Genomic DNA, 27,894 nt, shown 5'->3' with positions numbered 1-27,894 from the left:
GGTTCTCCGGATGTTTCCATGTTCAGTAGTGTTCAAAAAAATGTTCTTTGACAAACCAACGTGTCCAATGAGCTCAGTGATAACAGAACAAGGAGGTGATGAACTGATCAGTTTTATGATCGACATAAATTCTTATGATGTGTTTATCAACATGTATAAAGTCATGATTTAGTCTGTTTGCAAAAAGGTTACAAAGAGGAGACGATGAAACGTTCTATTAAAATGTCTTTACAGTTCATTCCTGACACCACATTCATATAAATATTAATATTTTCCAGCATGTAAACACGTTCAGAGAAAAAGGCACATTAATCATCCGTAGAAAAATATAGAAAATATATGCAGAGAATTATATAAGACATTTCTTTCACGAGATAAACAGTGTTATCATCGAGTCTTTGGTGCCGAATATGATCTGATATATTCATATATATGATCCGATATACAGGATAAATCAGAGTGAGGTATATATAGAAATATTAATATATGTACAGAGGACGTGAAGACACGAACATGAGAGCATGTCATAAATGAACCTCTGATAGGATGGAAAGGTCTCAATCTGACTGTGGTACACACAGTTAGTATGCATCATAAACTCATTAATATGCATTAAAAACAAGTTAGAGTAGAAACTAGTATAAACCTGTAGAAACCAGTAAAAACCAGTGAAAACCAGTAGAAACCAGTAGAAACCTGTAGAAACCTGTAGAAACAAGGAAAAACCAGCTGGTGAGATTAAAAATTTTCAGTTTGTCCTCCGTGTTCATGAATTCAGGACCCAGGTGAAGACAGGTGAGAACCCAGGTGAGGACAGGTGAGTCTCCCAGTAGGACTCACCTGTTAACTCTCAGTTTCTGGATTTGGGACACAGGCGGCTCAGCAGGATCTCAGAGTACACCTGGTTCACTGGTCCTCTCACGTGATAGGTTGGGAGGCTGAACCCCGCCTCGTTGTCTGTGTCCAGCACGGTTGATTGGCTGCTGAGTACAGGTCCGGTTCTGTTGGTTCTGTTCCTGTTGGTGGATATCGGGTCGTCTGGAGGCTTCGTCGACCAAACCTTTTCCACCTGAGAAAACAGAAGAAAAGTGAGCTGAACTACAAATCAGGCCCCGAACGAAAGTCCAGGTTTACTCATTTGGTACTAGAAACTAGATGTTCACTGGAAACTAGATGTTCACTGGAAACTAGGTGTTGACTGGAAACTAGGTGTTGACTGGAAACTGGATGTTCACTGAAAACTAGATGTTGACTGGAAACTGGAAGTTCACTGGAAACTAGGTGTTGACTGGAAACTAGATGTTCACTGGAAACTAGATGTTCACTGAAAACTAGGTGTTGACTGGAAACTGCATGTTCACTGAAAACTAGATGTCCACTGGAAACTGCATGTTCACTGGAAACTAGATGTCCACTGAAAACAAGGTGTTGACTGGAAACTGCATGTTCACTGAAAACTAGATGTCCACTGGAAACTAGATGTTCACTGGAAACTAGATGTTCACTGAAAACTTGGTGTTGACTGGAAACTGCATGTTCACTGAAAACTAGATGTCCACTGGAAACTAGATGTTCACTGGAAACTAGATGTTCACTGAAAACAAGGTGTTGACTGGAAACTGCATGTTCACTGGAAACTGCATGTTCACTGGAAACGAGGTGTTCACTGGAAACTGCATGTTCACTGGAAACTGGATGTTCACTGGAAACTAGGTGTTCACTGGAAACTGGATGTTCACTGGAAACTAGGTGTTCACTGGAAACTTCAGCGAAAACTTCACTGTAGACTTCACTGGAACAAAGATGTTTACTGGAAACTCTGCGGTTCCTCTAAAGATTGTTTGAAGGATCATTAACTGTATCGTGCAGTGCTGTGGTACCTCGTGGAAGTGGCACGCACATCGTCCCTGCAGGAACTCTTTATATCGACCCATCGTGATGCTCAAGGTGTCGATCACCTCGTACCCATGATGCTTTGCGTTGGCGATGATGTTGCCGTTCTCTCTGTAGAGATCTTGTATCTCAGTCTGAATAAGAAACAACAGGTCCACATGAAGACGGATGGTTTTTACCCCACAGAGACGGACTGATGCGACAGCACAGACAGGAGACGGACAGGAGACGGACAGGAGACGGACAGCAGCGTACCAGGCTGAGGGAGCGGATCCCATCCACAGGAAGGTGGAAGCCGATCCCCAAAGACTTCACCACCACCATGATGTTACTGAGAGACTCTCTGACGACGAGGGGGAGGTGAAGGGGGACATGTGACCCTGCTGCCATGGTAACCACAGTATGGATGCTAGCATGTGTTGAGCCCGGTCATGGTTCTGTGTGCTCACCTGTCTAGAACCTCTCGGACGGTCCTCAGGTGGTTGGTGTTGAGCCACTGGACTCCGCCCACCACCAGAACTGTCCGGTTAGAGTTCACCAGAGGTCGTGACCTTTATGGAGGTTGAAACAGGAAGTCGGTGCGATGAGAATAAAACATTTAAAGGTCCAGTGAGGAGGAGGAGTCAGAAATATGACATCGATGAAGAAATCCGGGACATTGGAGCGTCTCACCTATCCAGCAGCTGCAGCAAAGCCTCCCTGAACGTTGGTCTCCGCGTGGTGTCCAACCAGAACCGAGGGTAGTAGGAGTAGGACACCTGCGTCCGTCCCCCGTTCAGGTCCCTGTGGATCAGCAGGTGGTGAGACTTCCCCCAGTCCTCCAAGCTGGAGTTCACCCGCTGCAGCAGGAAGTACATCATCCCACGGTTGGTGGAGTCCCCGAGGAACAGCACCTGAGGACAGACAGGAGGACAGACAGGAAGAAGACAGGCAGGAGCACAGGCAGGAGGAGGACAGACAGGAGGACAGGCAGAAGGACAGGGGGTCCCCCTCCGTCAGGACACCTGAGACCAGACTGAAGACCTGGTCACATGACCTGTGATCAGCTGACCTCACCTTCCTGTCTGTCATGCAGTCCTGCAGCAGGGGGCGGCCCACTATCGGGTGGTAACAGCCGTCTGGTTGCCAGGCAACCTCCCTCCAATCACATGTTCTGTTGTCAGAGCAGCTGAGACATGGAACCACCCACCGACCTGACAAACGGGTGAGACAGACAGACTGGTGAGACAGACATGCAGGTGAGACATGTCCTAAGATTAAAAACAGTAGAAATAACGGGGCGGTCCCTCAGCAGGACATCAGACCTGGGACGTGTCCTGAGCTGCAGGTCTGGACTGGACTCTGAGACGGGATGTGGAGCTGAAGACCGCAGGACTGACCGGGCTGGACCAGCAGACTGCAGTCCTGAAACAGAGACACCAGGGATATCAGAGACACCAGGGATATCAGGGACATCAGGGACACCAGAGACATCAGGGATATCAGGGACACCAGAGACACCAGGGATATCAGGGACATCAGGGACACCAGGGACACCAGAGACACCAGGGACACCAGAGACACCAGGGGCATCAGGGACACCAGAGACACCAGGGGCATCAGGGACACCAGAGACATCAGGTGAGACAGGTGAACCAATGAGCAGCCATCACCGTCACACTTCTTCTTCTTCTTCTTCACTTCCTGTCCTTGTTTCCTCCCTTCTTCTTCATCTTCTTCTTCTCTTACAAATCAAAGCTGCTTCTTCTTCTTTCATCGTCTTTTTCTTCTCCTCCTCTTTGTGTTGCAGGTCTACAGCGGGCGTCGTTCCAGCTCCTCTGCTCAGAGGTCACAGGTCAAATAAATCCGACCACCGGGCTCAGGGGCCCCGTGGGAGCCGCCACGTCTGGCCCCGACTTCAGAGCGCCGGCCGCCACACACACACATGCAGTCTTCTTCTTCTGCTCCTTCCTGCGCAGCGGCTGCAGGTTTCGTCGCCGCGGCGCCACATTCTGCACGGCAGCGTCGCAGCTCACAACAAAGTGCGACAAGAAAACTTAACAGGGATTTTCTTGTTCGTACCTGAGCTCAGAGATCACACACCAAACACACCGCACGCCTTTCATCCACACACGCCGCCATGTTGCTGCTGTTGCCACGTCGACCGCTGACTTCATCTGTCTGAGGCCCTCTGCTATTAAAATAACATCTGGATTGTGGATGTAAATGAACCTGCACATTTATTTATTCTACTTCTAATCTGTTTATTTTCATACTTCATCATCATAAATTCTTAAATTCCATGTTTTACAGAGGGAGTCTGGTGTTAGCATCAACATCAGGTCTGGAAATGATCACACGATCAATACAATCAATATGACACACACACACACACACACACACACACACACACACACACACACACACACTGAGTGACCTGCTGATTATTGATTTGTGGATTATTGAACTGTGGATTATTGATCTGTGGATTATAATAATCGGGGGAACCAGGTGGAGATCTTTTTCCCGGACTGAGAAGCATCTGTTTTTGCTGACGTACCTGCAGGAAGCTGCAGACCAGGTGTTCTCCGAACATGGGCAGGCTGGGCCGGCTCTCCCGGAACATGTGGACCGTGTAGATCGTCATGACCACAGGCTCCAGCTTGGCGCCGTCCGTCACCAGGATGCTGATCCGGCTGTTGCCGAGGCCGACCGGGAAGTTTGCCATCCTGAGGGGAAAAAAAACACAGATGACTTGGTCTGTGGGGGTTAGGGGTGAGGGGTCAGACCTGGCCTCACCTGGGTCCTCGGTGCTCGTCCAGGTGGACCCTGCAGGCCGGGCTGCCGGGCTCCGGCCGGATTCGAACCGTCACTGTGTCAAAGTTCACCTCGGCACGGTATTCCTTGACCCGCGGGCTGAAGGGCGGAGTCAGGGTGAGGGGGGGGTCGGTGTAGATCTGCCTGAGGAGGGGGGCCACGCAGGAACCTGAAAAACAGAGGAACAAACCAATCACAGAGCGGCAGGACGAGGACTGAACAAGTCATCGCGGAGGCCTCTGACCTGACCCAGATGTTAAAACTGGATCAGCCTCTCACCTTCGTCCTGTGAGGAAGACCAGGCTGGCTGCTGATTGGTCGGTTTCTCTGTCTCATTGTTCCTGAGAGAAACATGAACCTTCATCATCATCATCACCATCATCATCATCACCATCATCATCACCATCACAATCACCACCATCATCATCATCATCATCATCATCACCATCGTCATCATCACCATATCCATCATCATCACCATCATCACCATTACCACCATCACCATCATCATCATCACAATCACCACCACCATCATCATCATCATCATCATCATCATCATCATCATCACCATCATCATCATCACCACCATCATCATCATCATGCTGAACATCTGGATCTCACCTGCAGCTGTTTAACTCGTAGAAACGACTGATCAGGATGAAGAGATCAGAGACTCTGAGAGGAGACGAGGAGGAGGATGATGAAGAAGAAGAGGATGATAAAGAAGATGAAGACAAGGAGACTCTGGGATGCAGCTGCAGAAGAAGACACAAACACCAGCTAAGTTCAAACAGTTCTGGTTCACTTCCTGTCACTGTGACATCCTGCATCCATGTGGACCAATCAGAGGAGGAGGAGGAAGAGGATGATGAAGAGGAACGTACCAGCTGGAATGATGACGTCGTTTTCACCTGCTGCTGAAACTGCAGCAGAAGAAGGAAGTTGTCCTCCGACAGACAGACGCCGAGTGTCCCTCTACAGCCACCGTACTGAACACACACACACACACACACACACACACACACACACACAGAAAACATGAAGAACTCTGTGACCTCCATCATTAACTCATTATCTCTATATTCATTCATTTATTATCTATATATTTACTAATTTATTATCTCTATATTTATTAATTTATTATCTCTATATTTATTCATTTATTATCTCTATTTATTCATTCATTATTTGTTTTTAGTGATTAATTTCATATAACTATTTATTTATTTTACTTTTATCATTATTATTATATGACTATTATTATTTTAATATTATCATATGATTATTATTATGATTGTTATTAGTTTGTTCCAGAAAACTTCTGAAATAAACAAATTTTTTACAACTTTGATCTAACTTGTGTTAACGTTGTGGACTCACCTGTCCCGCCTCTGTCCTTGAGGACAGGCGCGTCTCCGGGGACAGGCTTGTGCGTGGCAGCAGCAGAAAGCGCAGCATGTCCTCCAGGATCTGGTCTTTGGTGATCTGTCGGTCGAAGGTGTCGTCGCTTAGAGACGAGAAGGTCAACTCGGTGTCCACCTGAGGACGAGAGGACAGACATCAGAAAAGGAAGAGCTGCTGACCAATCAGAGAGCTGCTGAGGACACGATGACCTCTGGTGGACGTTCACTTGTCTGTGTGTGTGTGTGTGTGTGTGTGTGTGTGTGTGAACTCTGTGTGACCTCTTCAGGTGGACCAGAGACATCTCCATGACGATAAATGTCCAAATGTCTCCTCTCGGGTCACAGTCCTCCTGAGGAGACGTGTTGTGTTCGAGGTTCAGTAAAGTGCAGTTCATCAGAACGCTGTGATCATCAGATAACGGAGACAACAAGCTCCTTTATTCCTCTGGTCAGCTCACCTGCACAGGTGCACCACTTACAGCCCCGCCCCCTCCACTGATCATCAGCTATGTTTACAAAATAACAGTCCTCAACGTCTCCTGTGTCTTACCTGGACTACGACAGGTGTGATGGAGCCGCTGAAGAGCAGAGTGAAGGTGAGCAGCTGGAAACACAACACACACCTGAAACACAGGAGACATGAGACACACCTGAGGAGACACTTCCTGTCTGACACCCACATCCTCTCGTTAAAACGGATGTTTTCTGAAGGGACTTCTGAACTGAGTTTTCAATAAGAACACCAGAGAACCAACCTGTTCACACTTTCCTGCTTCTCATTGGTTGATGCCGCCTGCAGCACCTCACCTATGACCTTCTTCACCTGCCCCAAAGCCTGATGGGAGGTTGTAGGTCCGAGCTGCTGCAGCATGAAGTCCCTGAGCTGAGAAGAGGAGACGAAGACTGAACATCAAAGAGAAAATTACAGTCATTTAAAAATGATTGACAGGTGATTGACCTTCGTTGGTCGTCCCCTCTGCTGCTGATTGGTCGTCACCACGCTGATGTCATGGAGGAAAGAAGTCAGCGGGGTCACTGAGGTCACCAGGACGTAAACATTCACCATAGCAACCAGAGCAGGAGGTGTGGCTTTGACATGTGAGCGACTGTCAGAGACACAGTGAACATGAAGTAAGACCTGTCTGTCCTCTGAGACCAGAACCGGACAAGAACCAGACAAGAACCAGTTCCCAGAATGAATGATTCTGACTGCTGATACACACCTGTCCAGAGGAATCTGGAGCTTCTGTTTGGTCGATCCACACGAGTGTGGTTTCATGGGTAAATCAAATCCTGAGAGACAAACAAACAAACAAACAAAAACAGACAGACAGACAGACAAACAAACAAACAGATAGACAGACAGACAAAAACAAAGGTCAACATCAACTTGAAATCAAACAAAACATTAAATTACTGTGACCAACACTGCACTCTTATTTTAAAAATGTATTGATCAGATCATGTGACTACAGACCTGATCAGCTGACCTGAGTCTGTGACTCCACCTCCTGAGAATTCACCTGGACTCACCTGTTGAGGAACGAGTAGAGAAGCGACAGAGACCTTCACCTGCGTCTGAGAACGCCTCCATCAGCCGTGGCAGCAGGTTCACCTGACAACACACACACACACACACACACACACACACACACACACACACACACACACACACACACGCACACACACACACACACACACGCACACACACACACACACGAGCTGTGATGTCATCAAACTCCACAGGTGGTAACAAGACAGGTGAGTCTCACCGTCTGATGCTGCTGCAGGTGAGAGAAGGAGATCCTCTGCAGACAGCTCCGCTCTGCACTGCTGAGACACAGCAGGAGGCTCCACCCACCCTCACCTGTAACCATGGAGACAGACAGGATGTTACACCTGTAACCACGGAGACAGACAGGAAGTTGTAAAATAAAAGTCCTATTTTGATTAAACTGAGGAAAAAAATAACTTTGTTTCCTGTTTGTTTTTGTTGTCAGGTTTCATCAAACATTCATATACATGATGAGGAGGTCTCACTCCTCCTGCTTTATCAGGACTTCTTTTAACATCACAGGAAGTCTCCACCCAGCTGACATCACAGGAAGTCTCCACCCACCAACCTGACATCACAGGAAGTTTCCACCCACCAACCTGACATCACAGGAAGTCTCCACCCACCCATCTGACATCACAGGAAGTCTCCACCCACCAACCTGACATCACAGGAAGTCTCCACCCACCAACCTGACATCACAGGAAGTCTCCACCCACCCATCTGACATCACAGGAAGTCTCCACCCACCAACCTGACATCACAGGAAGTCTCCACCCACCCATCTGACATCACAGGAAGTCTCCACCCACCAACCTGACATCACAGGAAGTCTCCACACACCCATCTGACATCACAGGAAGTCTCCACCCACCAACCTGACATCACAGGAAGTCTCCACACACCTGACATTCCCTCCCCCCACGGTCATGTGTTTACCCTGCAGGGTCCGGAGGAAGCTGCTGGTCTCTGCGTATCGGGACATCTGGACCTCGTAGTCCATCTGTTGCAGGACCCGCTGGTACAGCTGGACCTCGGTGTCAGAGAGCGGGTGTCGACCCGTCAGAACGACAGCCCGATGGCGTCGGAGGGGGCGGGGCATCTGCGACGAGACCTGGCCCTGAGCCCAGAACAGGAAGAGGATCCGATTATTTCCTGTCAGAGTGATGTCTCCTGTTGTTTCCAGATATTTTAATTCTAATTTTATATTTCCCATCAGAGGGACTCCTCCTGATATTTCCATATAATTTTAATTTAAATTATGTATTTCCTGTCAGAGTTACGCCTCCCGGTATTTTCTTATCATTTTAAATCCTTTTAATTTCAGAGGTTTATAAAAGTAAAAACTTTTCAGCAGCATCTGAAACCAGTTTGAAACCAGTTTGACGGCTGCAGCTGTAAAAACACTCTGATCTGGTTTAAAGGTCTCACCTGTCACCTGGGCGATCGGCCGTCAATCAAACGCTCCGTCCAGCTGTCCGTCCCTATTTTATTATTATTATTTTGTTGATCGAAGAGTTCAAGTTTATTTATTGATCATCTTTGTGGAATTTTATCTGAATAAAAACATTTCAATTTAAAACCTGCACTAACAGATTACAGAGTTTTGATGGTGATAATTATGGGATGGATTTTATGTCATCTGGTTAGTTTGAGGATGTTTTGTCCCTGAAGTGATAATCCATTAAAATCCCTGTTTGACTCCCTGTTGAGGCCTTCAGGGTTCAGTTTCAGGATCTGGTCTTCTGCTAAGACCGGGTTCAAAATAGACTGCCAAGCACTCTGCTGGACTCTGCTGGACTGAGCAGTAACTCCCAGACTGACTGGAGACTGTGGTGAGAAACCAGAGACGTGAACAGCTGACAGACTACAGCTGAGGCTGACGCTGGTAGTTTAAAGTTAAAAATTCAAATTGTAAAGTTTAAAGTATAAATTTTAAACATTCGAGTTTAAGTGTAAAATCAGAGTGAGCGTCAGACTGAAGGGTTCAGAACCTAAAAGTGGATCTGGGACTAAAATCAGGAAAAATCCTGCTGATAAAAACTTTAGAATTTTAAATGGACTTTAGTACAAACACATTAAATTATGGACCTTTCTCATGGATTTCTGAGGTTTTTAACGCTTTAAATAATTTAAAAAAAAAAGTGAAATTAAACTGCAGTCAGACGTGTTGATGAAGGTGAGTAAAGGGTTAAAACCAGCCGATCTGAACGTCTGTTAAAACAATGGACTGCTCCTTTAAAGCCCAGCAGCTGACAGACAGCAGTTTTAGTGCCTTAATAAAATAAAGCAAACACAAACAGTGTGTGTGTCTGTGTGTGTGTGTGTGTGTGTGTGTGTGTGTGTGTGTGTGTGTGTGCTGCTCCTATTTACACTCTGTAATCTGTCAGAAACTGGATCCTTGGCTGACCGACACTCTGAACATGTTTATCAGGAACACGAAGCTCCAGAACTCTTAAAATACTGAGCACACATACCGATGGGACGCTGGCTCTCTGATTGGTCCGTGCAGCTGTCAGTCATCCTTGGCACGCAGCCCACAATCTAAAAATACTTCAACAATGAGCTAGAAGGAGCCTTAACCCCCAGGCGGGTCACATACAAAACTCCATTCACAAATCCGTCAATTTAAGGAGCCTCCACAGGCACTTTGTACTGGAGGTTAAAGAGTCCCAAGACCAGACTGCAGTCAGAATATGAAGCTTTTAATCAAAGAGTTTTACAGAATGACTTTCAAATTTAATCAAACATAATTTAAAAACAGTTTTATTGTTATTATTTATGGCCTGAATTTATTACAAATTAACCAAAAGAGTCTGATAAAGTATTAAATTAGTTAACTTTGCTTCTGTAAATTTGAAAAGAATTACAGTTAATGAAACACATTAAATTGACAAAAACTTGACTGGAGTCTGGTGCCAAGATTAGTGTCACTAATTATATTTACAGGCTCTGTAAGAGTTGAAAAATAATTCACTCTTGATATAAAAAAAACAAAAACAAAAGCAAAGAAAAAACACTTTTTGAATGAAGTTTGTTGATATTGTTGTTTTATCATGTTGATGGTGTTTTAGAAATTTTTCCTTCTGTTGTCCCTCAAACACAAATACATTTTAAATTGTTCTAATTCTGAATGGATTTGGTCCCTAACAGTCATGGACCTGGTTTGCTGTAGTTGGAAGAAGAAGTCAGAGGATCTGGTAGAAAGGACAGGAAGGACTCTTTAAACGAGAGACTTTAAACATGTAGTTGTTCACTGCAGGTCACACACACGGTCCTATTTCTATCACTTGTGAGGACTTCACATTGACTTCCGTCCAGACCTCTGAACCAGCCTCCATGTTAAAATCCAAAGATTTACCTGCGTGTCCCTCTGCAGAGCCTCCAGGGCGGATATCAACCTCCGGGTCTCCAGCAGGACTCCATCTTCACGGCCCACATTAGGCTGCGGCGCTCCAGACCGAAGCCGGTTCCGAGCCACCATCAGGGTCTGGTAGAAGAGACACACCGCCACCCCGAGCAGCAGCAGCGGGCCGGAGCAGGACCGGCGGCGAAGCAGCGTCCCGGCCGGCCTGAGGAGGAGGTCCCCAGCCGAGGCCAGGAGGCACCGCATGGAGGAGGACCTTCACTCCGCAGTACCAAGGGGCTCACTGCTCATCTTCATCACCTTCATCCCACTGCCTGCTCGGGTCAGAATCAGCACCAACATGACTGCTCTGGCAACAGGGAACGGTTCATTTTCATAACAGCTTTGTGTTGGATTATATTTATGCCGAATTTACCGGAGGATCTGCAGGAGTCTGAAAAAGTCTGAATTCATCTTAAACTTTTGAACAGTTTCTGCTGGGAGACAAACAAAAGTTAAATAAGCCCAATTTCCGGTGAAGTTTGGTCACATGCTGCTGGGAAGTTTGATAAATGCTGAAATAAAGATTAAACCGGTCCCGTGTTTACCTATGAAAAACTACAAAGTCCAGAGAAACGTCGTTAATAAAGAATCACGGTTTAAATTCTGGATATTTTTCCGGAACTTTCTGCGCAGCGGAGACCGTAGCGGCCGAGCAGCAGCTCCTCTCCCCGGGAGATCATGTGGGTTTAAAGTCGGCCATATGACACTTCAAAGACCAACACGGCTCCTTCCTCTCCTCCTCCGCTCCTTAACTTCTTCGGTTTTATTGGAAATCCTCCGGTAGAAAAACACCGTGAAAAACTGCGCACAGTTCCGTTAACGGAGCCGCGACACTGGTAAAACCCGAAGCTTCAAATCAGACGGAAAACATATGAAGTTTAGTGACGAAGAGAGAAAACAAGCAGAGCATCTGGTTTGAGTTAAATCAGCAGAATGAGGAGGAGGAGGAAGAAGAGGGGGAAGAGGAAGAAGAAGAAGAAGAGGAGGAGGAAAGGGAGGAGGAAGGAGAGGAGGAGGAGGAGGAAGATGAGGAGGAAGATGAGGAGGAAGAGGAGTTGGAGGCCCGGTGGTCAGTTTTCAGCCGGCCTCCGCACCTCCTCCTCCTCCGTAGGAGGTCACGACCTCCTTATTGAAGTCCAAGTTAAAGAAGTTAAATCTTTCTATTAAAGTCTAACTTCAGTTTTTTAGTCAGAAACACTTTTAAAGACTAAATTAATCAATTTAACTCTTTGGTTGCTTGGTAAATGTGTAAATATGAACGAATGTGGTATCTGAGGACATTGAACGCAGCTTGTCTGTATCTGAGGACATTAAACACAGTGTCTGTCTCTGAGGACATTAAACGCAGTGTCTCTGTCTTTGAAGACATTAAACGCAGCGTCTGTCTCTGAGGACATTAAACGCAGCATGTCTGTATCTGAGGACATTGAACGCAGCGTGTCTGTCTCTTGAGGACATTGAACGCAGCGTGTCTGTCTCTGAGGACATTAAACGCAGTGTCTCTGTCTTTGAAGACATTAAACGCAGCGTCTGTCTCTGAGGACATTAAACGCAGCATGTCTAGCTGAGGACATTGAACGCAGCGTGTCTGTCTCTTGAGGACATTGAACGCAGCGTGTCTGTCTCTGAGGACATTAAACGCAGTGTCTCTGTCTTTGAAGACATTAAACGCAGTGTCTCTGTCTTTGAAGACATTAAACGCAGCGTCTGTCTCTGAGGACATTAAACGCAGCGTGTCTGTATCTGAGGACATTGAACGCAGCGCGTCTGTATCTGAGGACATTAAACACAGCGTCTGTCTCTGTGGACATTAAATGCAGTGTCTCTGTCTTTGAAGACATTAAACGCAGCGTCGGTCTCTGAGGACATTAAACGCAGCACGTCTGAGGACATTAAACGCAGCGTGTCTGTATCTGAGGACATTAAACGCAGCGTGTCTGTATCTGAGGACATTAAACGCAGCGTGTCTGTATCTGAGGACATTAAACGCAGCGTCTGTCTCTGAGGACATTAAATGCAGTGTCTGTCTTTGAGGACATTAAACGCAGCCTGTCTCTGAGGACACTAAACGCAGCACGTCTATATCTGAGGACATTAAACACAGCGTCTGTCTCTGAGGACATTAAACGCAGCGTTTGTCTCTGAGGATATTAAACGCAGCGCGTCTATATCTGAGGACATTAAACACAGCGTCTGTCTCTGAGGACATTAAACGCAGTGTCTCTGTATCTGAGGACATTAAACACAGTGTTTGTCTCTGAGGACATTAAATGCAGTGTTTGAGGACATTAAACACAGCGTGTCTGTCTCTGAGGACATTAAACACAGCATCTGTCTCTGAGGACATTAAACGCAGTGTCTGTCTTTGAGGACATTAAATGCAGTGTCTGTCTCTGTGGACATTAAACGCAATGTCTCTGTCTTTGAGGACATTAAACGCAGCATCTGTCTCTGAGGACATTAAATGCAGCACGTCTGAGGACATTAAATGCAGCGTCTGTCTCTGTGGACATTAAACGCAGTGTCTCTGTCTTTGAGGACATTAAACACAGCGTCCGTCTCTGAGGACATTAAATGCAGCACATCTGAGGACATTAAACGCAGCGTGTCTGTATCTGAGGACATTAAACGCAACGTCTGTCTCTGAGGACATTAAACGCAGCACGTCTAAGGACATTAAACGCAGTGTTTGTCTCTGAGGACATTAAATGCAGTGTTTGAGGACATTAAACACAGCGTGTCTGTCTCTGAGGACATTAAACGCAGTGTTTGTCTCCGAGGACATTAAACGCAGCGCGTCTATATCTGAGGACATTAAACGCAGTGTCTGTATCTGAGGACATTAAACGCAGTGTTTGTCTCTGAGGACATTAAACGCAGCGCGTCTACATCTGAGGACATTAAACGCAGTGTCTGTATCTGAGGACATTAAACGCAGCGTGTCTGTATCTGTGGACATTAAACGCAGTGTCTGTGTGTCTGAGGACATTAAACGCAGTGTCTGTGTATCTGTGGACATGAAACGCAGCGTGTCTATATCTGTGGACATGAAACGCAGCGTGGCTGTCTGAGAATATTAAATGCAGTGTCTGTATCTTAGGACATTAAACGCAGCGTCACTGTATCTGAGGACATTAAACGCAGTGTCTGTCTCTGAGGACATTAAACGCAGCGTGTCTATATCTGTGGACATTAAACACAGCGTGGCTGTCTCTGAGAACATTAAACGCAGCGTCTGTATCTGTGGACATTAAACGCAGCTCGTCTGTATCTGAGGACATTAAACGCAGTGTCTGTCTCTGAGGACATTAAACGCAGTGTCTGTGTATCTGAGGACATTAAACGCAGCGTGTCTATATCTGTGGACATTAAACACAGCGTGGCTGTCTCTGAGAACATTAAACGCAGCGTCTGTATCTGAGGACATTAAACGCAGTGTCTGTATCTGAGGACATTAAACGCAGTGTCTGTATCTGAGGACATTAAACGCAGTGTCTGTATCTAAGGACATTAAACGCAGTGTCCGTCTCTGAGGACATTAAACGCAGTGTCTGTCTCTGAGGACATTAAACGCAGTGTCTGTATCTGAGGACATTAAACGCAGCGTCTGTCTCTAAAGACATTAAACGCAGCGCGTCTGTATCTGAGGACATTAAATGCAGCGTCTGTCACTGAGGACATTAAATGCAGCGTCTGTCACTGAGGACATTAAACGCAGTTAAACATCTCCATGTTTGTCTGTCTCCTTAAATGAGTTCTGTATTTTGTCCTCGAGGGCCACCATAGCAGCAGCTTCACTTCTGATGATGTCAGTGACGCCAGTCGCTCCAGTAAATTGAGCTGGTGAGTAAAGACAGAGAAACCAGCCAGTTACACAAACGGGTCGGCGAGGTCATCGTCGCGTCCACTTCCTGTTTTGGTTTGAGTACAACTTTCAGGTCAAATATAAAAAACACGAGTTGATCAACAGTTTTACCAAAACATCCTGATCATCACTTTATTGAACTTTTTTTGAACATCCGTGGGAACAAACAATAAAACACACACACACACACACACGCGCACACACACACACACACACACACACACACACACACACACAGTACATTCTGGAAACATGTTAATGGTCCAACTCGTCCTGTTTGTAGAGCACGGCCTCATGGGAAATGATTTAAACTTTGAAATAAATCTGACGGTTTAGATCGAAGTGAAAGAGTCGAGGGGAAGACGGACAGTTCCAGTTCAGTGACACACCTGGAACCTCTGGAACACCTGGCTTCTGTTTTCAGGTGTTCCCAGTTTCCTTTGATAAAAACGAGGTCAGGATGAATAAAGTGTGGATTGCAACATTAGAGTCAGGTTTATGTTTCTAAGCTTGAGTCAGGCTTGTTGATGAAGTTAAACTGAAGTTTAATAAACCAAGACATTAAACCGGTTTTGGTCTCTGAAACGTTTGGAGGACGTTCAGTGTCGACTTTTAAGAGTTTAAGATGAATATTTCCAGTGTTTTGATTGGATGTCAGATTTGATCTCAGAACCCAAAGATTTCCTTCCGAGCTCCAATCCATGTTGCTCCACGGTCGGTCCACGTCCCCCGTGTCGGTCCACGTCCCCCGTGTCTGTCCACGTCCCCCGTGTCGGTCCACGTTCCCGTGTCGGTCCATGTCCGTTGGCACAAAGTTAGTCGTCAGTGTGTTTGTCTGCGAGCCTGTTGACCTCTGACCTCAGCCGGCTGCAGCGTGTGGAGGTCAGGCTCCAACATGGCAGACAGGTGGCAGTGGGTCTATTTGTGGCGGCTGCCTCTCCTCTTCATGGCAGCGGTGCACTGAGGACAGTACCACTTCCCCTTGGGAGCCTCCGTCAGGCCCACGCAGCCGTAGTGGAACCACTCGATGGGACACTGAGGACAGATCAATAACATCCGTCAGAGAGAGACCGCTTTCACTACAGGAAGTACTAACATCATACTCACATCTGTGTTGTCACAGCCGACCATCTCTCCATACGACACCTGGAGACATCCAAGGTAATCAATGATGTCAATCAATCAATCAATCAATCAATCAATCAATCAATCAATCAATCAAGGGTCCTGTTGGCAAATGGTAGTACTGTCAGTGTGTGTGTGTGTGTGTGTGTGTGTGTGTTTGTTTGTGTGTGTTTGTGAGTGTGTACCTGGTTACAGATGCAGTAGCGGGGCTCGTTGGGGTCGTAGGTCCAGTCCACCTGACTGTTGGCTTCGGCTTCAGGCAGCGCTGATGCCTGCTGGGAAAGTTCCTGAGCCAGAGCTGATGATGAGGAGCAGGAGGACAGCGAGGAAGAGGAGGAGGACGAAGAGGACTGATGGTTGGAAGACTTGATGTTGCTCCTGGAAAACACATGAAGCACCTGGAGTACACACCACGACACAGGTAGGTGTGTGCTTGTGTGTAGGTGTGTGTCTGGGAGGAGCACTGATGTGGGTGTGTGTATGTGTGTTTCTGAGTGTGTGTGTGCGTGTCTTACTTGGACTTGCGTCCCCGGGAGTCGGAAGCAGAGCTTGGGGGCAGAGTCTGAGTGAGGGTGGAGGCGAGGGCGGAGGAGGAGAAGCCCGTGGAGTCTCTGGACAGAGAGAACTCCCGACTCAGCGTGAAGTCGTTGTTCTTGATGGCTTCATAACTGGCCTTCAGGCTGGAGGTCCTCCGGCCTTCCTTCATCTGGACACACAACACGGGGTCACAACACACACGTAGCACGGATGCGGCAGCATGACATCACTGGGGTCACCTGAGAGCTCCGCCAGGTGAGTCCTACCTGAGCGGTGGCCTGGACGGCCTGAGCGGCAGCCATGGTGATGGCTCCGGCTCCGGCCCCGGGGCCCGCAGGTAAGGAGCTCAGGTTGTAGGAGGCCAGAGGCTGGGAGGAGTTCACGCTGTACACACTGGTGGTGGATGAGGATGTGCTGTTGGCACGGCAACCTGCAGGGGACACACAGGTGGACATCAGGCAGAGCAGGTCAACCAGATAACCAGGTGTTACCCGACAGGTGAGGTGTTACCTGGCGTGTTCTCCTTGGAGGCGTCTGAGGTGAGTGTGGACAGCAGAGCTTCAGACTTGAACTTCTTCTCTGGAACGTGTTCCGTGGTGTGATGGGTCGGAGCGCTGTACTTCCTCTCTGTCACACACACACACACACACACACACACACACACACACACACACACACACACGTCAACATCCCATAATACCTCTGTTACCTGTTGCCCTGAGACGTCAGAGGTCGTCTTACTCTCGGCGGCGGTGTGTGAGTGGACGTGGTGGTTGTTGACGGGCTGAGACGGACTGTCCATCTCTAAAGATCCTGATCAGGAGGAAGAAGACAGGAAGTTAAACTGGCTCCACTTCTTGTTCGTCAACAGTCACATAAACCGTCAGAGTGGAGACTCACGTCTCTCCAGGATCTCTGTGATGCCGGCGTTGTCGGCCTCCAGCTCCATCTTGAACTTGGCCAGTTCCTGATCCAGTTTCCTCAGGTGGCGGTCCACCTGGAGACAACAACAAACAAACAAAAGCTCAGAGATCCTCTGTGGACAGATGGCATCACTGATTCAGAGAGAACTCAGCTGAACCGATTAGCTGATTAAACACCTGCAGGTTTGATAATCCAAACACGATGATAAACCAGACGTGATATTATTATGATTATTACAGATGATGTTCAAACTAATGAAGCTGTTTATATACAGATGTGCACTGATCACTGCATTGATGATGTTAACATCTGGACTCTGTTAGTCTGTCTGCCCCCTGCTGGTGGACTAGCTCTACTACACTGTACACAGTGTTTGATTTAACTTCACTAAAACTGAACCCTGACTTTACTGTAAAGAAAAAAAAACACCACCAGCTGTTTCCTGCCCTGTGATGACCTCAGTGTGATGTCACTGCTTCCTGAAACAGAGTTATAGATGATAATGTATGAAGAATGTTCAGATGAAGATGATGTCACTCACCAGGTCGTAGATCTGATTGGCCAGCTGGACTTTCTCATCTGCATCTTCCAGAGCTTTGTAATAATCCTGAAACAGACGAGGATGAAGATTACCTCCTCCTCTTCATCACAGACAACAGATCATCAATGAACTGGGTTTATTTTTTATTAATGTCTCCCCTTATCAATAACTTCGGACCTTTTTGGTGATTTCATAAATAAGTTTGGACCTTTTTGGTGATTTCAAATAAGTTTGGACCTTTTTGATGACCTCCATCTGCTCTTCCCTCCACTCAGGTTTGTTCTTCTTGGCGTTGACGAAGAACTCAATGACCTTCTGCTCCAGCTGATCTGTGGCATCTGACGACATGAACAAGAAAATTAAAATCAGTTGCAGTCACTTCTTGTTTCAGATTTAAGCTCTCTCTGATATAAATTTGTGACCCAGCCCTTTTCGTTTCCATGGAAACAAACTGCTCATTAACATAAACTAGTCACCTCTGCGTTTTTTAAGTTGATCAGAGCTGTTTTTATTATTAATAAAAGTCTCTTCTGTTTAATTCCAGCTGAATGTAGATATTAACATGACTATTTTCGGTTTGAAATCATTTGCCATCAGAACAACATGTTTAAATACTGTGTCCAGTGTTAAGATTTCCATTAATATGAGGTCGTGTGTTTAAACATGTTATAAACATGTGAAGTCTCCTGCTAAGTTAAAAACGAGGAAGAGGCTCGTTGATAATATTTCAGCTCTGAAAAAAACAAAAAAAGAAGTGAAAACCCGTTGATACGTGAAGTTCCTGCTTTAATCGATCCACCTGATCAATGACAGGCCGGCTTGTAATACCAGAGCAAACGTTATATGACGTCACTGTTAGCCGGCGGAGCTAACATGTGTGCTAATGAATGAAACAGCTCCTCGGTGTTAAACTCCGCTGTTCGGTGGAACCGGCACGGCGGCTCTCTGTGTGCCCGTTAAACCGTGACTGCTCCCGGTGTGTGAGCGCCGCTGTGAGCCGCCGTTAGCCGGCGGAGCGGTACGTACTCTGAACCTGCAGGTCCATCTCCCTCATTTCCGTAAACCTGTCGCGGAGGTCCATGGGAAGCTGCTCGATCACTGCCAGGAGAAGAAAAAGCACTTAACCTGCTAGCATGGCTAGGCTAACGGCCGGAGCCGCACGGGCCACGAAATAACACACATTTAATGCAGAAAACAGCCCAACAGCACCGCCTCCGCCTCGGGGGAGGCCCGTACTCACTCTCGAGGTAATCCTCCAAGTACAGCATCGCGCTAAATTTGATGTTTTACGCGTTTAGTGGAAATGTTTTCTGCTTTCAATATGGCGCCGCCAGCCGCTGTCTCGCTCAGAAAAAAATACTCCGAAAAATTGAGGTCACAGAAAGTGACGCAATCGGCTACCGGTGTTCTGATTGGTTGAAATCTAGGCGGACGTTGATTTGCGTTCTCGCAACAGAAGCATCATGGAAGTTGTAGTTTAATACGTGTTTATAGTGTATGTACTGTAAAACAACTCCCAAATAAAAAACTGGTTTAATTCAAATAATTTATTCATTGTGTGTTTAAATATCAGTCACCAATCTTTATTAATAATCAGGAATAATCTGTACTTACTACATGAAATGAAGGTTTCAAGCATTCAACGGTTTATTTGTTACTTACACATGGACTACAGGATAGGTTATATGCAAATTGGAAACGGGAACTATATATTCAAGAAAATAGAATAATTACTTGATAGATTATTTAATTCAGAGCTGACTCTTTCTTTGTAGTTTTATTTTCATTATTTACAATTAACCTGTTTTTGCTGTTGCTCCCAATTGTATTTTTCTATATACTGAAAATATTGTGTAAAAAAAACAGCACGTTTACATCATTGTAAAAACACAATATTCATCATATAGTTATTTTAGGATGAGCCTTTAATAAATCAACTGGTAAATCATCTGACATGAAAAGACTGGAATCAGACATATTCTGTTATTAAGTTTACATGAACTCAGATGTGATTATCAGTTCATATTGATTATATCAGACACACAAACCCAGGATTCTGTTGTGGTTCAATAAAAGTCACTGTGTCCACATACTTTTGACCATACATGTGTGTATATAAATTACTAGCTTGATAGGAAGACCATATATGACCAAAAGTATGCAGACGCTAAGTACGGGTTATTAGAGTGTAGATTTTACCAATAAACTATCATCTACATCAGCGGGAGGTGTCCACATACTTTTGGCCACATAGCTCGATCTGAAAAGTATGTGGACACAAACTCATTAACAGTTGGTAATTACTGTCCATATACTCTTGGCTATAAGTATGAAAACAAACTAAAAGATAAACTAAATTGCCAAAATTATGTAGACAAAATACACTTAATAACCTGTAGATTTTATTTGATCAAGTTGTGTCTTTATATAATTTGGCTAATATATATAGACAGAAACTTTTGGTGATGAAGCATTTTGTGTCCACATATTTTGGCTATTTATATCCTTCTTATTTTTATACTGTGTATGTCTATGTGTGTATGTGTGTGTGTGTGTGTGTCTGTGTGTGAATGTGTTTGTCTGTGTGTATGTATGTGTATCTACGTGTGAGTGTGTGTGTGTGTGTATGTGTGTGTGTGTGTGCTCAGTTTCCTCTCCGCTCCTCCATCCTCCTCTCCACCGCAGCACCACCCGGCCTGCTGACCCCGGGCTGAGCGGCTGGAGGCGGACACATTCCTCTGTCCTCCCCCAGGACACGCTGAGGGAGGGGGGGGGGGGGGGGGGGGGGGGCTGCACGCATTTAATTATTAGAGGAAGAAGAGGCAGTAGGACGGACCGCACCGCCCCGCTCAGACTCTCCTACTCCGGCTCCAAACAGCCTGCAGGGACTCGACGGTTTGGACTGTGCGCCCGGAGGGACCGTTCACCGGAGGGACCGTTCACCGGAGGGACCGTTCACCGACACATATTCAGACCTGGAGGAGTTTGAAGCCGGACTTCTGTTTGGATCCGTGTTTTTACATTCTGGAGTTTCGGTCGGATGATTTTGGACCTCACAACAAACAGAGAATACCGTTTCTAATTCCGTGAGGAGGCTCTTTAACCGGAGCCGAGCCTCTCCGTGTCCCGCTGACTGAGTGATGATTGATTGGAGGTGTCAGCGCCTCTCCGCGGCTCCACTCACTGCACCACCCCGGCGGGGCTAAGGGAAAGTAGGAAACCACCTGTTGTGAAAGTTTCCGGGACTTCTCACGGATAAACCCGAGTTGCTGACAGCAGGAGGCGGACGGAGCCGGGCCGGAGACACGCACCGAGCGGAATGCGGCTGTTACGTGCGGAGCAGACGCAGTTGTTCAGAGACCGCTCCGGTGTGATGAGTGGTAGTCTGCGCAGTCCCGTCTGCGGGCCCCGGGCCGAGTGTCTGCAGTGAGCATGTTGCCATGGTGCCCCGGGCTCAGGTGAGCAGCGCGGCGGAGCTCCGGTCGGGATGGCTCGGGAGGACGCGGTGAGGTGTCTGCGTTGCCTGCTGTACGCACTCAACCTGCTGTTCTGGGTGAGCAGCACCGACCCACAACACCGACACTACACAACACCGACCCACACCACCAACCCACAACACCGACACTACACAACACCGACCCACACCACCAACCCACAACACCGACACTACACAACACCGACCCACACCACCAACCCACAACACCGACACTACACAACACCGACCCACACCACCAACCCACAACACCGACCCTACACAACACCGACCCACACCACCAACCCACAACACCGACACTACACAACACCGACCCACACCACCAACCCACAACACCGACCCACACCACCAACCCACAACACCGACACTACACAACACCGACCCACACCACCAACCCACAACACCGACACTACACAACACCGACCCACACCACCAACCCACAACACCGACACTACACAACACCGACCCACACCACCAACCCACAACACCGACACTACACAACACCGACCAACAACACCGACACTACACAACACCGACACTACACAACACCGACCAACAACACCGACACTACACAACACCGACACTACACAACACCGACCAACAACACCGACACTACACAACACCGACCAACAACACCGACACTACACAACACCGACCCACAACACCGAAACAACACAAAACTGACCCACAACACCGACCCACAGCATCTCACAGTTAACGTCTGGTTAGTTAAAGTCAGGATAGTTACAGTCTGGTTAGTTAACGTCTGGTTAGTTATAATCTGGTTAGTTAAAGTCTGGTTAGTTATAGTCTGGTTAATTAAAGTCTGGTTAGCTGGTGTTTAAAGTAAAGTAGGCCATCTATCTGGAGAGCGTCTCACATTCTGAGATGTTATTTTCAGTTAGCAGAAACTGATCTGTGTGTGTTTATTTCTGTGTGTTTATGTGTGTGTGTCCAGCTGATGTCAGCGTGTGTGCTGGGGGTGGCAGCGTGGATCAGAGACTCCCTGAACACCGTCCTGACCCTGACAGCCCACACCAGGTGAGTCCAGATGAGAGGCCTCGAGGTGTCAGTCTGACCCGGGTCATCCAGAACCTGGAAGGTGTTGGGTCGGTGATGAAGAGCAGTGAGTGTGTGTGTGTGTGTGTGTGTGTGTGTGTGTGTGCTGCAGGTTGGAGGAAGCTGCCGTCCTCACGTACTCTCCAGCTGTCCATCCCGTCATCATTGCTGTGTGCTGCTTCCTCCTCATCGTCGCCATGGTGGGATACTGCGGCGCGCTGCGCTGCGACCTGCTGCTGCTGTCATGGGTACGGAGTCTCCGTCATACGTGTAAATGATATGGACATTCACACGGGAAGTCATTCTGACATACGTGTGCAGCACAGACTGAGTTTCTACACGTATGTTAGATGAAATCATCTCGTTGATGTTTGAACCTTCATGACGTTCAGTCTGTTGAACATACGTGATTAATTCTGTATGATGTCATTCAGTGTTTATAAACATGTTTGATGTGCAACATGAGAAGATTTTACACGTTTAGTAACATACAACAAACATGTTTACATGAACATACAACGAACACGTTTACACCTTAAAGACCTTAGGTCCAGATTCCCAGTCAGATCCTAACAGAGGTCAATCTGTGTCCTCTCTGACGGTCTGGCTGAGAAGGGGGCCGGCCTCTGATCCACATCACCTGTCTGCTGTCACCTGTGTGGGCGGGACCAGGTGTCAGGTGTCTCCATTGTCCCTTAGATGAGATAAGATTGTCCCATCAGTGTGTCCCTGAAAGACGAGCCGCTGGGACACAGAGAGAAGCTTCAGTGCGTTGAATGGACTCCAGCAGGGCATGATGGGAAACCAAAGAGACAGGAAGTGCCTCCCCCTCCTCAGTTACCCCCGAGACACCAGGGAGATCACATGACATCAGACCGGATGTGTCACTCTGTGGACGTTTGTGTTTCAGTACTTTGGCAGCCTGCTGGTGATCTTCTGTGTGGAGCTGTCCAGCGGCGTGTGGACGTACGACGAGGTGAGGACACGTTACACAAACCTGCCGGGACGCGATCTTCAATTCATCCGTCTTTCACCGAGGGACGCCGCGATGAATTGAAGATCAGATAAATACACCTTCTGCAGCTTCAGTCCTCCATCCTGAGTTCTCAGAGGAAAGTCGTGGAGTTAACCTGCAGAGTGATGCCTCTGTCCTGTGAGATCTTTGTTCGTGCTGGACGTCTGTCAGCGTTCACTAACGTTCAGCTGCTGATCCAGAGCCAGGTCACCAACACCACACGGTTCTAAGAATAAACAGACATCTGAGACACGTCCGGCTCGCTGCTCTCAGATCAGATCCAGTTTCAGAATCTCTCGTCGGGCTCATCATCGAAACACGTTTTGTACTCTGTGATTTTATTCATCTATTGAATGAAAAGGTTTTTATTTCAGTTTAAAAGTGGATCATTTCAGATTCAGTTTGTTTGCATGAAGCTCTTTAGGCTGAACTCTGATTGGTCGGATTGAATGTTTGTTTGTTTGTTTGTTTGTTTGTTTCCCCCGGCTGATGAATACGATCCCTCCTCACCGTATTTTAGTTCCCTGATGTTGAACCGTGAAGTCCACAAACAGCAGCTGATCTGTGCCTGCAGGGGATTGTGGGTATTGTAGTGATTCTTATCAGCAGGACAGGGCAGACACACCTGGACATCAGCTGTTTGTAAATGGGTGAGGGGGTGGGGGTGGCCCTCCAATGAGAGACTATCGTCCTCTGCAGTGATGGAAACTGTGTGTGTGTGTGTGTGTGTGTGTGTGTGTCCAGCCCTCCGTGCAGCGGTCCGATATGATCAGTCTGAAGTCTCGGATGCCGAACTACGGCCTGCAGCGTTACCAGTGGCTCACACACACCTGGAACAGCTTCCAGACCGAGGTAACACACACACACACACACACACACACACACACACACACACACACACACACACGCGCAGAGCAGGTGGGTGTGGTCATGTGTGATCATGTGACATGCGTCCCAGTTCCAGTGCTGCGGTGTGATCTACTTCACCGACTGGCTGGAGATGACGGAGATGGAGTGGCCACCTGACTCCTGCTGCTCCAACCAGTACCCAGGCTGCGGTCGCAATGCCCACTACCACGACCTCAGCGACCTCCACCAAGAGGTGAGACGCTGCCTCTGATTGGACGAGACACATCAGAGTCAGACCTTTGTCCCAATCATAAAGCCTGTGAGGAAACAGCTGCTGTTGGTCCTGTAACCCTGACAGGAAGTAAAGTGTCCTCTTCCTGTTTCAGGGCTGCGGTCCAAAGATCTACAGCTTCATCCGCGGGACCAAGCAGCTGCAGGTGCTCCGTTTCCTGGGCGTGTCCATCGGCGTGGCTCAGATCCTGGCCATGGCGCTCACCCTCACGCTGCTCTGGGCGCTTTATTACGGACGCAAGTCTCCGGAGCTGGACTCGCCGCCACCGGACGACTCGGCGGCACACGGAGCCTCGGTCACGGCTTCGAAGTCAGGAACCTGCAACCGTACGAATAAAGGCTTCGCTAACGGACACCAGTTAGAGATGGAACGTCTTCACGCTGCGGCCTGAACACTAACATGTTCCTCATTACCTGAACACTAACATGTTCCTCATCACGTGAACACTAACATGTTCCTCATCACGTGAACACTAACATGTTCCTCATCACCTGAACACTAACATGTTCCTCATCACGTGAACACTAACATGTTCCTCATCACCTGAACACTAACATGTTCCTCATCACGTGAACACTAACATGTTCTTCATCACCTGAACACTAACATGTTTTTCATCACCTGAACACTAACATGTTCTTCATCACCTGAACACTAACATGTTCCTCATCAGGTGAACACTAACATGTTCCTCATCACGTGAACACTAACATGTTCTTCATCACCTGAACACTAACATGTTCCTCGTCACCTGAACACTAACATGTTCCTCATCACCTGAACACTAACATGTTCCTCATCACGTGAACACTAACATGTTCCTCATCACCTGAACGCTAACATGTTCCTCGTCACCTGAACACTAACATGTTCCTCATCACCTGAACACTAACATGTTCCTCGTCACGTGAACACTAACATGTTCCTCGTCACGTGAACACTAACGTGTTCCTCATCACCTGAACACTAACATGTTCCTCGTCACGTGAACACTAACATGTTCCTCATCACGTGAACACTAACATGTTCCTCGTCACGTGAACACTAACATGTTCCTCATCACCTGAACATGGAGACGTACAACAGAAGAACAACAGGCTGCAAACAAACGTCCTGAAGAGAACTGTGGTTATTACTGTGGTTATTACTGATATCACTCACTCTCAGTTTAAACAGACAAACTGTTTTAGAATAAATAATAATCAACCTCAGAAATATAACCGACCATAATTATCATTAATAAAACTAATACATTAATTTACTTTTTACCAGTGACAGAAGTTGATTAAAAACAGTAAAATAAAGACAAATATTTTGTTATTAAAACATGAAATACAGAAAATAAAATATTCTCTAAACTCTAAAAGGGACAGTGACTCAGACACTTCTTATGTTTTCTTTACATCAAACTGATGAGTGAGTGATTGTTAGTGGTGGAAGTGTTTGACAGGAATATTAACGGGTTCATCCTGAAGTTAAATCGCTGCAGATTTGAACTCTGAGGATCCTGAACTCTGGAGGAAACAACCGCTATTTAAAACTTCTCTTTGGATTTCTCACGACTGAAGAGATGAAACGTCTTCACATCAACTGTCTGAACGTTTGTCGCGAAATGAAACTTTTTCAGAACGTTTTTGGAACAAAGCCGTTTGTTCCTGTCAGCAGCCGCTGAAGATCAAGAAAGATAAAGAAGGATCAAGAAATATAAAGCAGACTGTTTGAATCATTCAGCTCACTGAAAACAGCTGTTGACCAAAGTGCTTCAGATGGAGATGATCTGTCCTGTATGTTTGTACCTGCATGGTGTGAAGTATTTAATGAGTCAGTTATCGGAGCGTTTGATTAATGTGTCACTGGAATAAAAACATTAAAGCTCTAAATATCTTTTGGAAGATTCATCCACGTCGTGTTTTGATCATCGGCTGCAAATATTGTGGAGATCACTTGAAATTTTGTTCATTATTGAGATGGAAAGATCAGTATTTCCTGGAGGGACTGATGAGATGGAAAGTGACTCGGTTTTTTTTCTGTTCAAATAATTTAATATAAAACATTATATTAAATTATTTGAACAGAAAAAAAAAAATCGCTAAAACATGTTCGGTCTTCGTGTCTTCATCCGTCCGACTGCAACTGTTGAAGTGAGAAGGTTTCACGTCTACATGTTGTCAGCTGTTCACTGTGAAAAGATCTTTACTGTCCAGCATGAAATTCTACTCGACACCCGGCGCCGGTATAATTAGTTCATTTGGTCGAGCAGCCGCTTCACACGCCGGCTCCATTTCTACTCACCGTATTTTATTAGATCACATGATCACTTGATCACATGACACCACTCAGCGTTCCTGTTATTGTCACTCTGGATTTTACAACATCATTCATAACACATATTCCAGCTAGCCAGAAGGGTTTGGCCAAACTTGGTTCAGTTGGACCCTGAACTGGGCCAGAACAGGCCATCCTGAACTGGGCCGTGGCTTCAATTGGCCTGTTTCTCCCTCCAATAAACCGCTCGTTAAAAAATGTTTCTTCTTTTACTGAAACTTTCTACTTCTCCTTGATGGAAAAATGCTAAAAAGCTGTAAAAGGATGAAACGACAGTCAGAGCGGTTTTAATCATGTTTTATTCTGTTCACTCACACGGCAGCAGACCAACACCAGGAGCTTCTCTTTTTTAATGTTTTATCAATATAACACAACTTGTAACAAATCAAAAGTAATAAATATCAATATCATCATCATCATGATCATCACTGTACAGTTCGCTCTTGAATCTCCTCTCAGGTCCAAACGCATGCAGGTTTCACCGCTTCAGGAAATATCATGTGGGATGTGAACAGAAGAAATGATTTACTACATCCAAGAACAATTACAGCACATGTGCACTAATAACAGTTATAATAATTATATTAATTTTAATTTTTTTCTTTTGCAAACAAAAGTCAACAATATCCTAAAAAATATGTTAGTGTTTATTTTGTACCCTTCAGCCAGTTCCTGTGACCCTAAATACAAAACCAGAAGTGGAGTTCAAAGAAGTTGCATAAGTGACGAGAGTCGAGCAGTTCAGTTTATACTACTTTCAAAAATCAACAAAATCAACGTTTCAAGTCTTAAATTCTGGTGTCGTTCAAACCT

At 46.5% G+C, this 27,894-nt stretch overlaps 3 protein-coding genes across 3 annotated transcripts; 1 reads left to right on the top strand and 2 right to left on the bottom strand.

Annotated features, from left to right (window-relative positions):
• Window positions 1-96: 96 nt before the first annotated feature.
• On the bottom strand, window positions 97-12,000 carry cped1 (cadherin-like and PC-esterase domain containing 1). Its single transcript, XM_069145425.1, has 24 exons — window positions 11,602-12,000; window positions 11,430-11,487; window positions 11,009-11,328; window positions 8,587-8,767; window positions 7,865-7,959; window positions 7,626-7,707; window positions 7,316-7,385; window positions 7,051-7,198; window positions 6,848-6,975; window positions 6,643-6,715; window positions 6,070-6,228; window positions 5,574-5,678; window positions 5,311-5,444; window positions 4,969-5,030; window positions 4,672-4,858; window positions 4,433-4,601; window positions 3,198-3,297; window positions 2,950-3,086; window positions 2,566-2,786; window positions 2,343-2,444; window positions 2,149-2,236; window positions 1,881-2,027; window positions 841-1,069; window positions 97-706 (listed from the first exon to the last, which is right to left on the bottom strand). The coding sequence occupies exons 3-23, from the start codon at window positions 11,258-11,260 to the stop codon at window positions 851-853; spliced, it is 2,859 nt and encodes a 952-aa protein (XP_069001526.1). The 5' UTR covers window positions 11,261-11,328; window positions 11,430-11,487; window positions 11,602-12,000; the 3' UTR covers window positions 97-706; window positions 841-850.
• Window positions 12,001-15,026: 3,026 nt separating this feature from the next.
• Window positions 15,027-19,407, bottom strand: ing3 (inhibitor of growth family, member 3). Its single transcript, XM_069145424.1, has 12 exons — window positions 19,289-19,407; window positions 19,075-19,146; window positions 18,286-18,386; window positions 18,049-18,114; window positions 17,484-17,580; window positions 17,325-17,396; window positions 17,094-17,210; window positions 16,850-17,013; window positions 16,562-16,752; window positions 16,232-16,424; window positions 16,029-16,067; window positions 15,027-15,956 (listed from the first exon to the last, which is right to left on the bottom strand). The coding sequence occupies exons 1-12, from the start codon at window positions 19,314-19,316 to the stop codon at window positions 15,840-15,842; spliced, it is 1,257 nt and encodes a 418-aa protein (XP_069001525.1). The 5' UTR covers window positions 19,317-19,407; the 3' UTR covers window positions 15,027-15,839.
• A 1,446-nt stretch (window positions 19,408-20,853) lies between these two features.
• Window positions 20,854-26,776, top strand: tspan12 (tetraspanin 12). The gene is made up of 7 exons (XM_069145423.1): window positions 20,854-21,601; window positions 22,500-22,582; window positions 22,713-22,848; window positions 23,511-23,576; window positions 24,360-24,467; window positions 24,574-24,717; window positions 24,851-26,776. The coding sequence occupies exons 1-7, from the start codon at window positions 21,536-21,538 to the stop codon at window positions 25,145-25,147; spliced, it is 900 nt and encodes a 299-aa protein (XP_069001524.1). The 5' UTR covers window positions 20,854-21,535; the 3' UTR covers window positions 25,148-26,776.
• The last annotated feature ends 1,118 nt before the right edge of the window (window positions 26,777-27,894 follow it).

This window comes from Embiotoca jacksoni, unplaced genomic scaffold (assembly GCF_022577435.1).
Source record: "Embiotoca jacksoni isolate LCO1_2020_lvr unplaced genomic scaffold, fEmbJac1.0.p SCAF_125, whole genome shotgun sequence".
NCBI lineage: Eukaryota > Metazoa > Chordata > Actinopteri > Embiotocidae > Embiotoca > Embiotoca jacksoni.
This window is presented reverse-complemented; position numbering and strand designations above follow the sequence as displayed.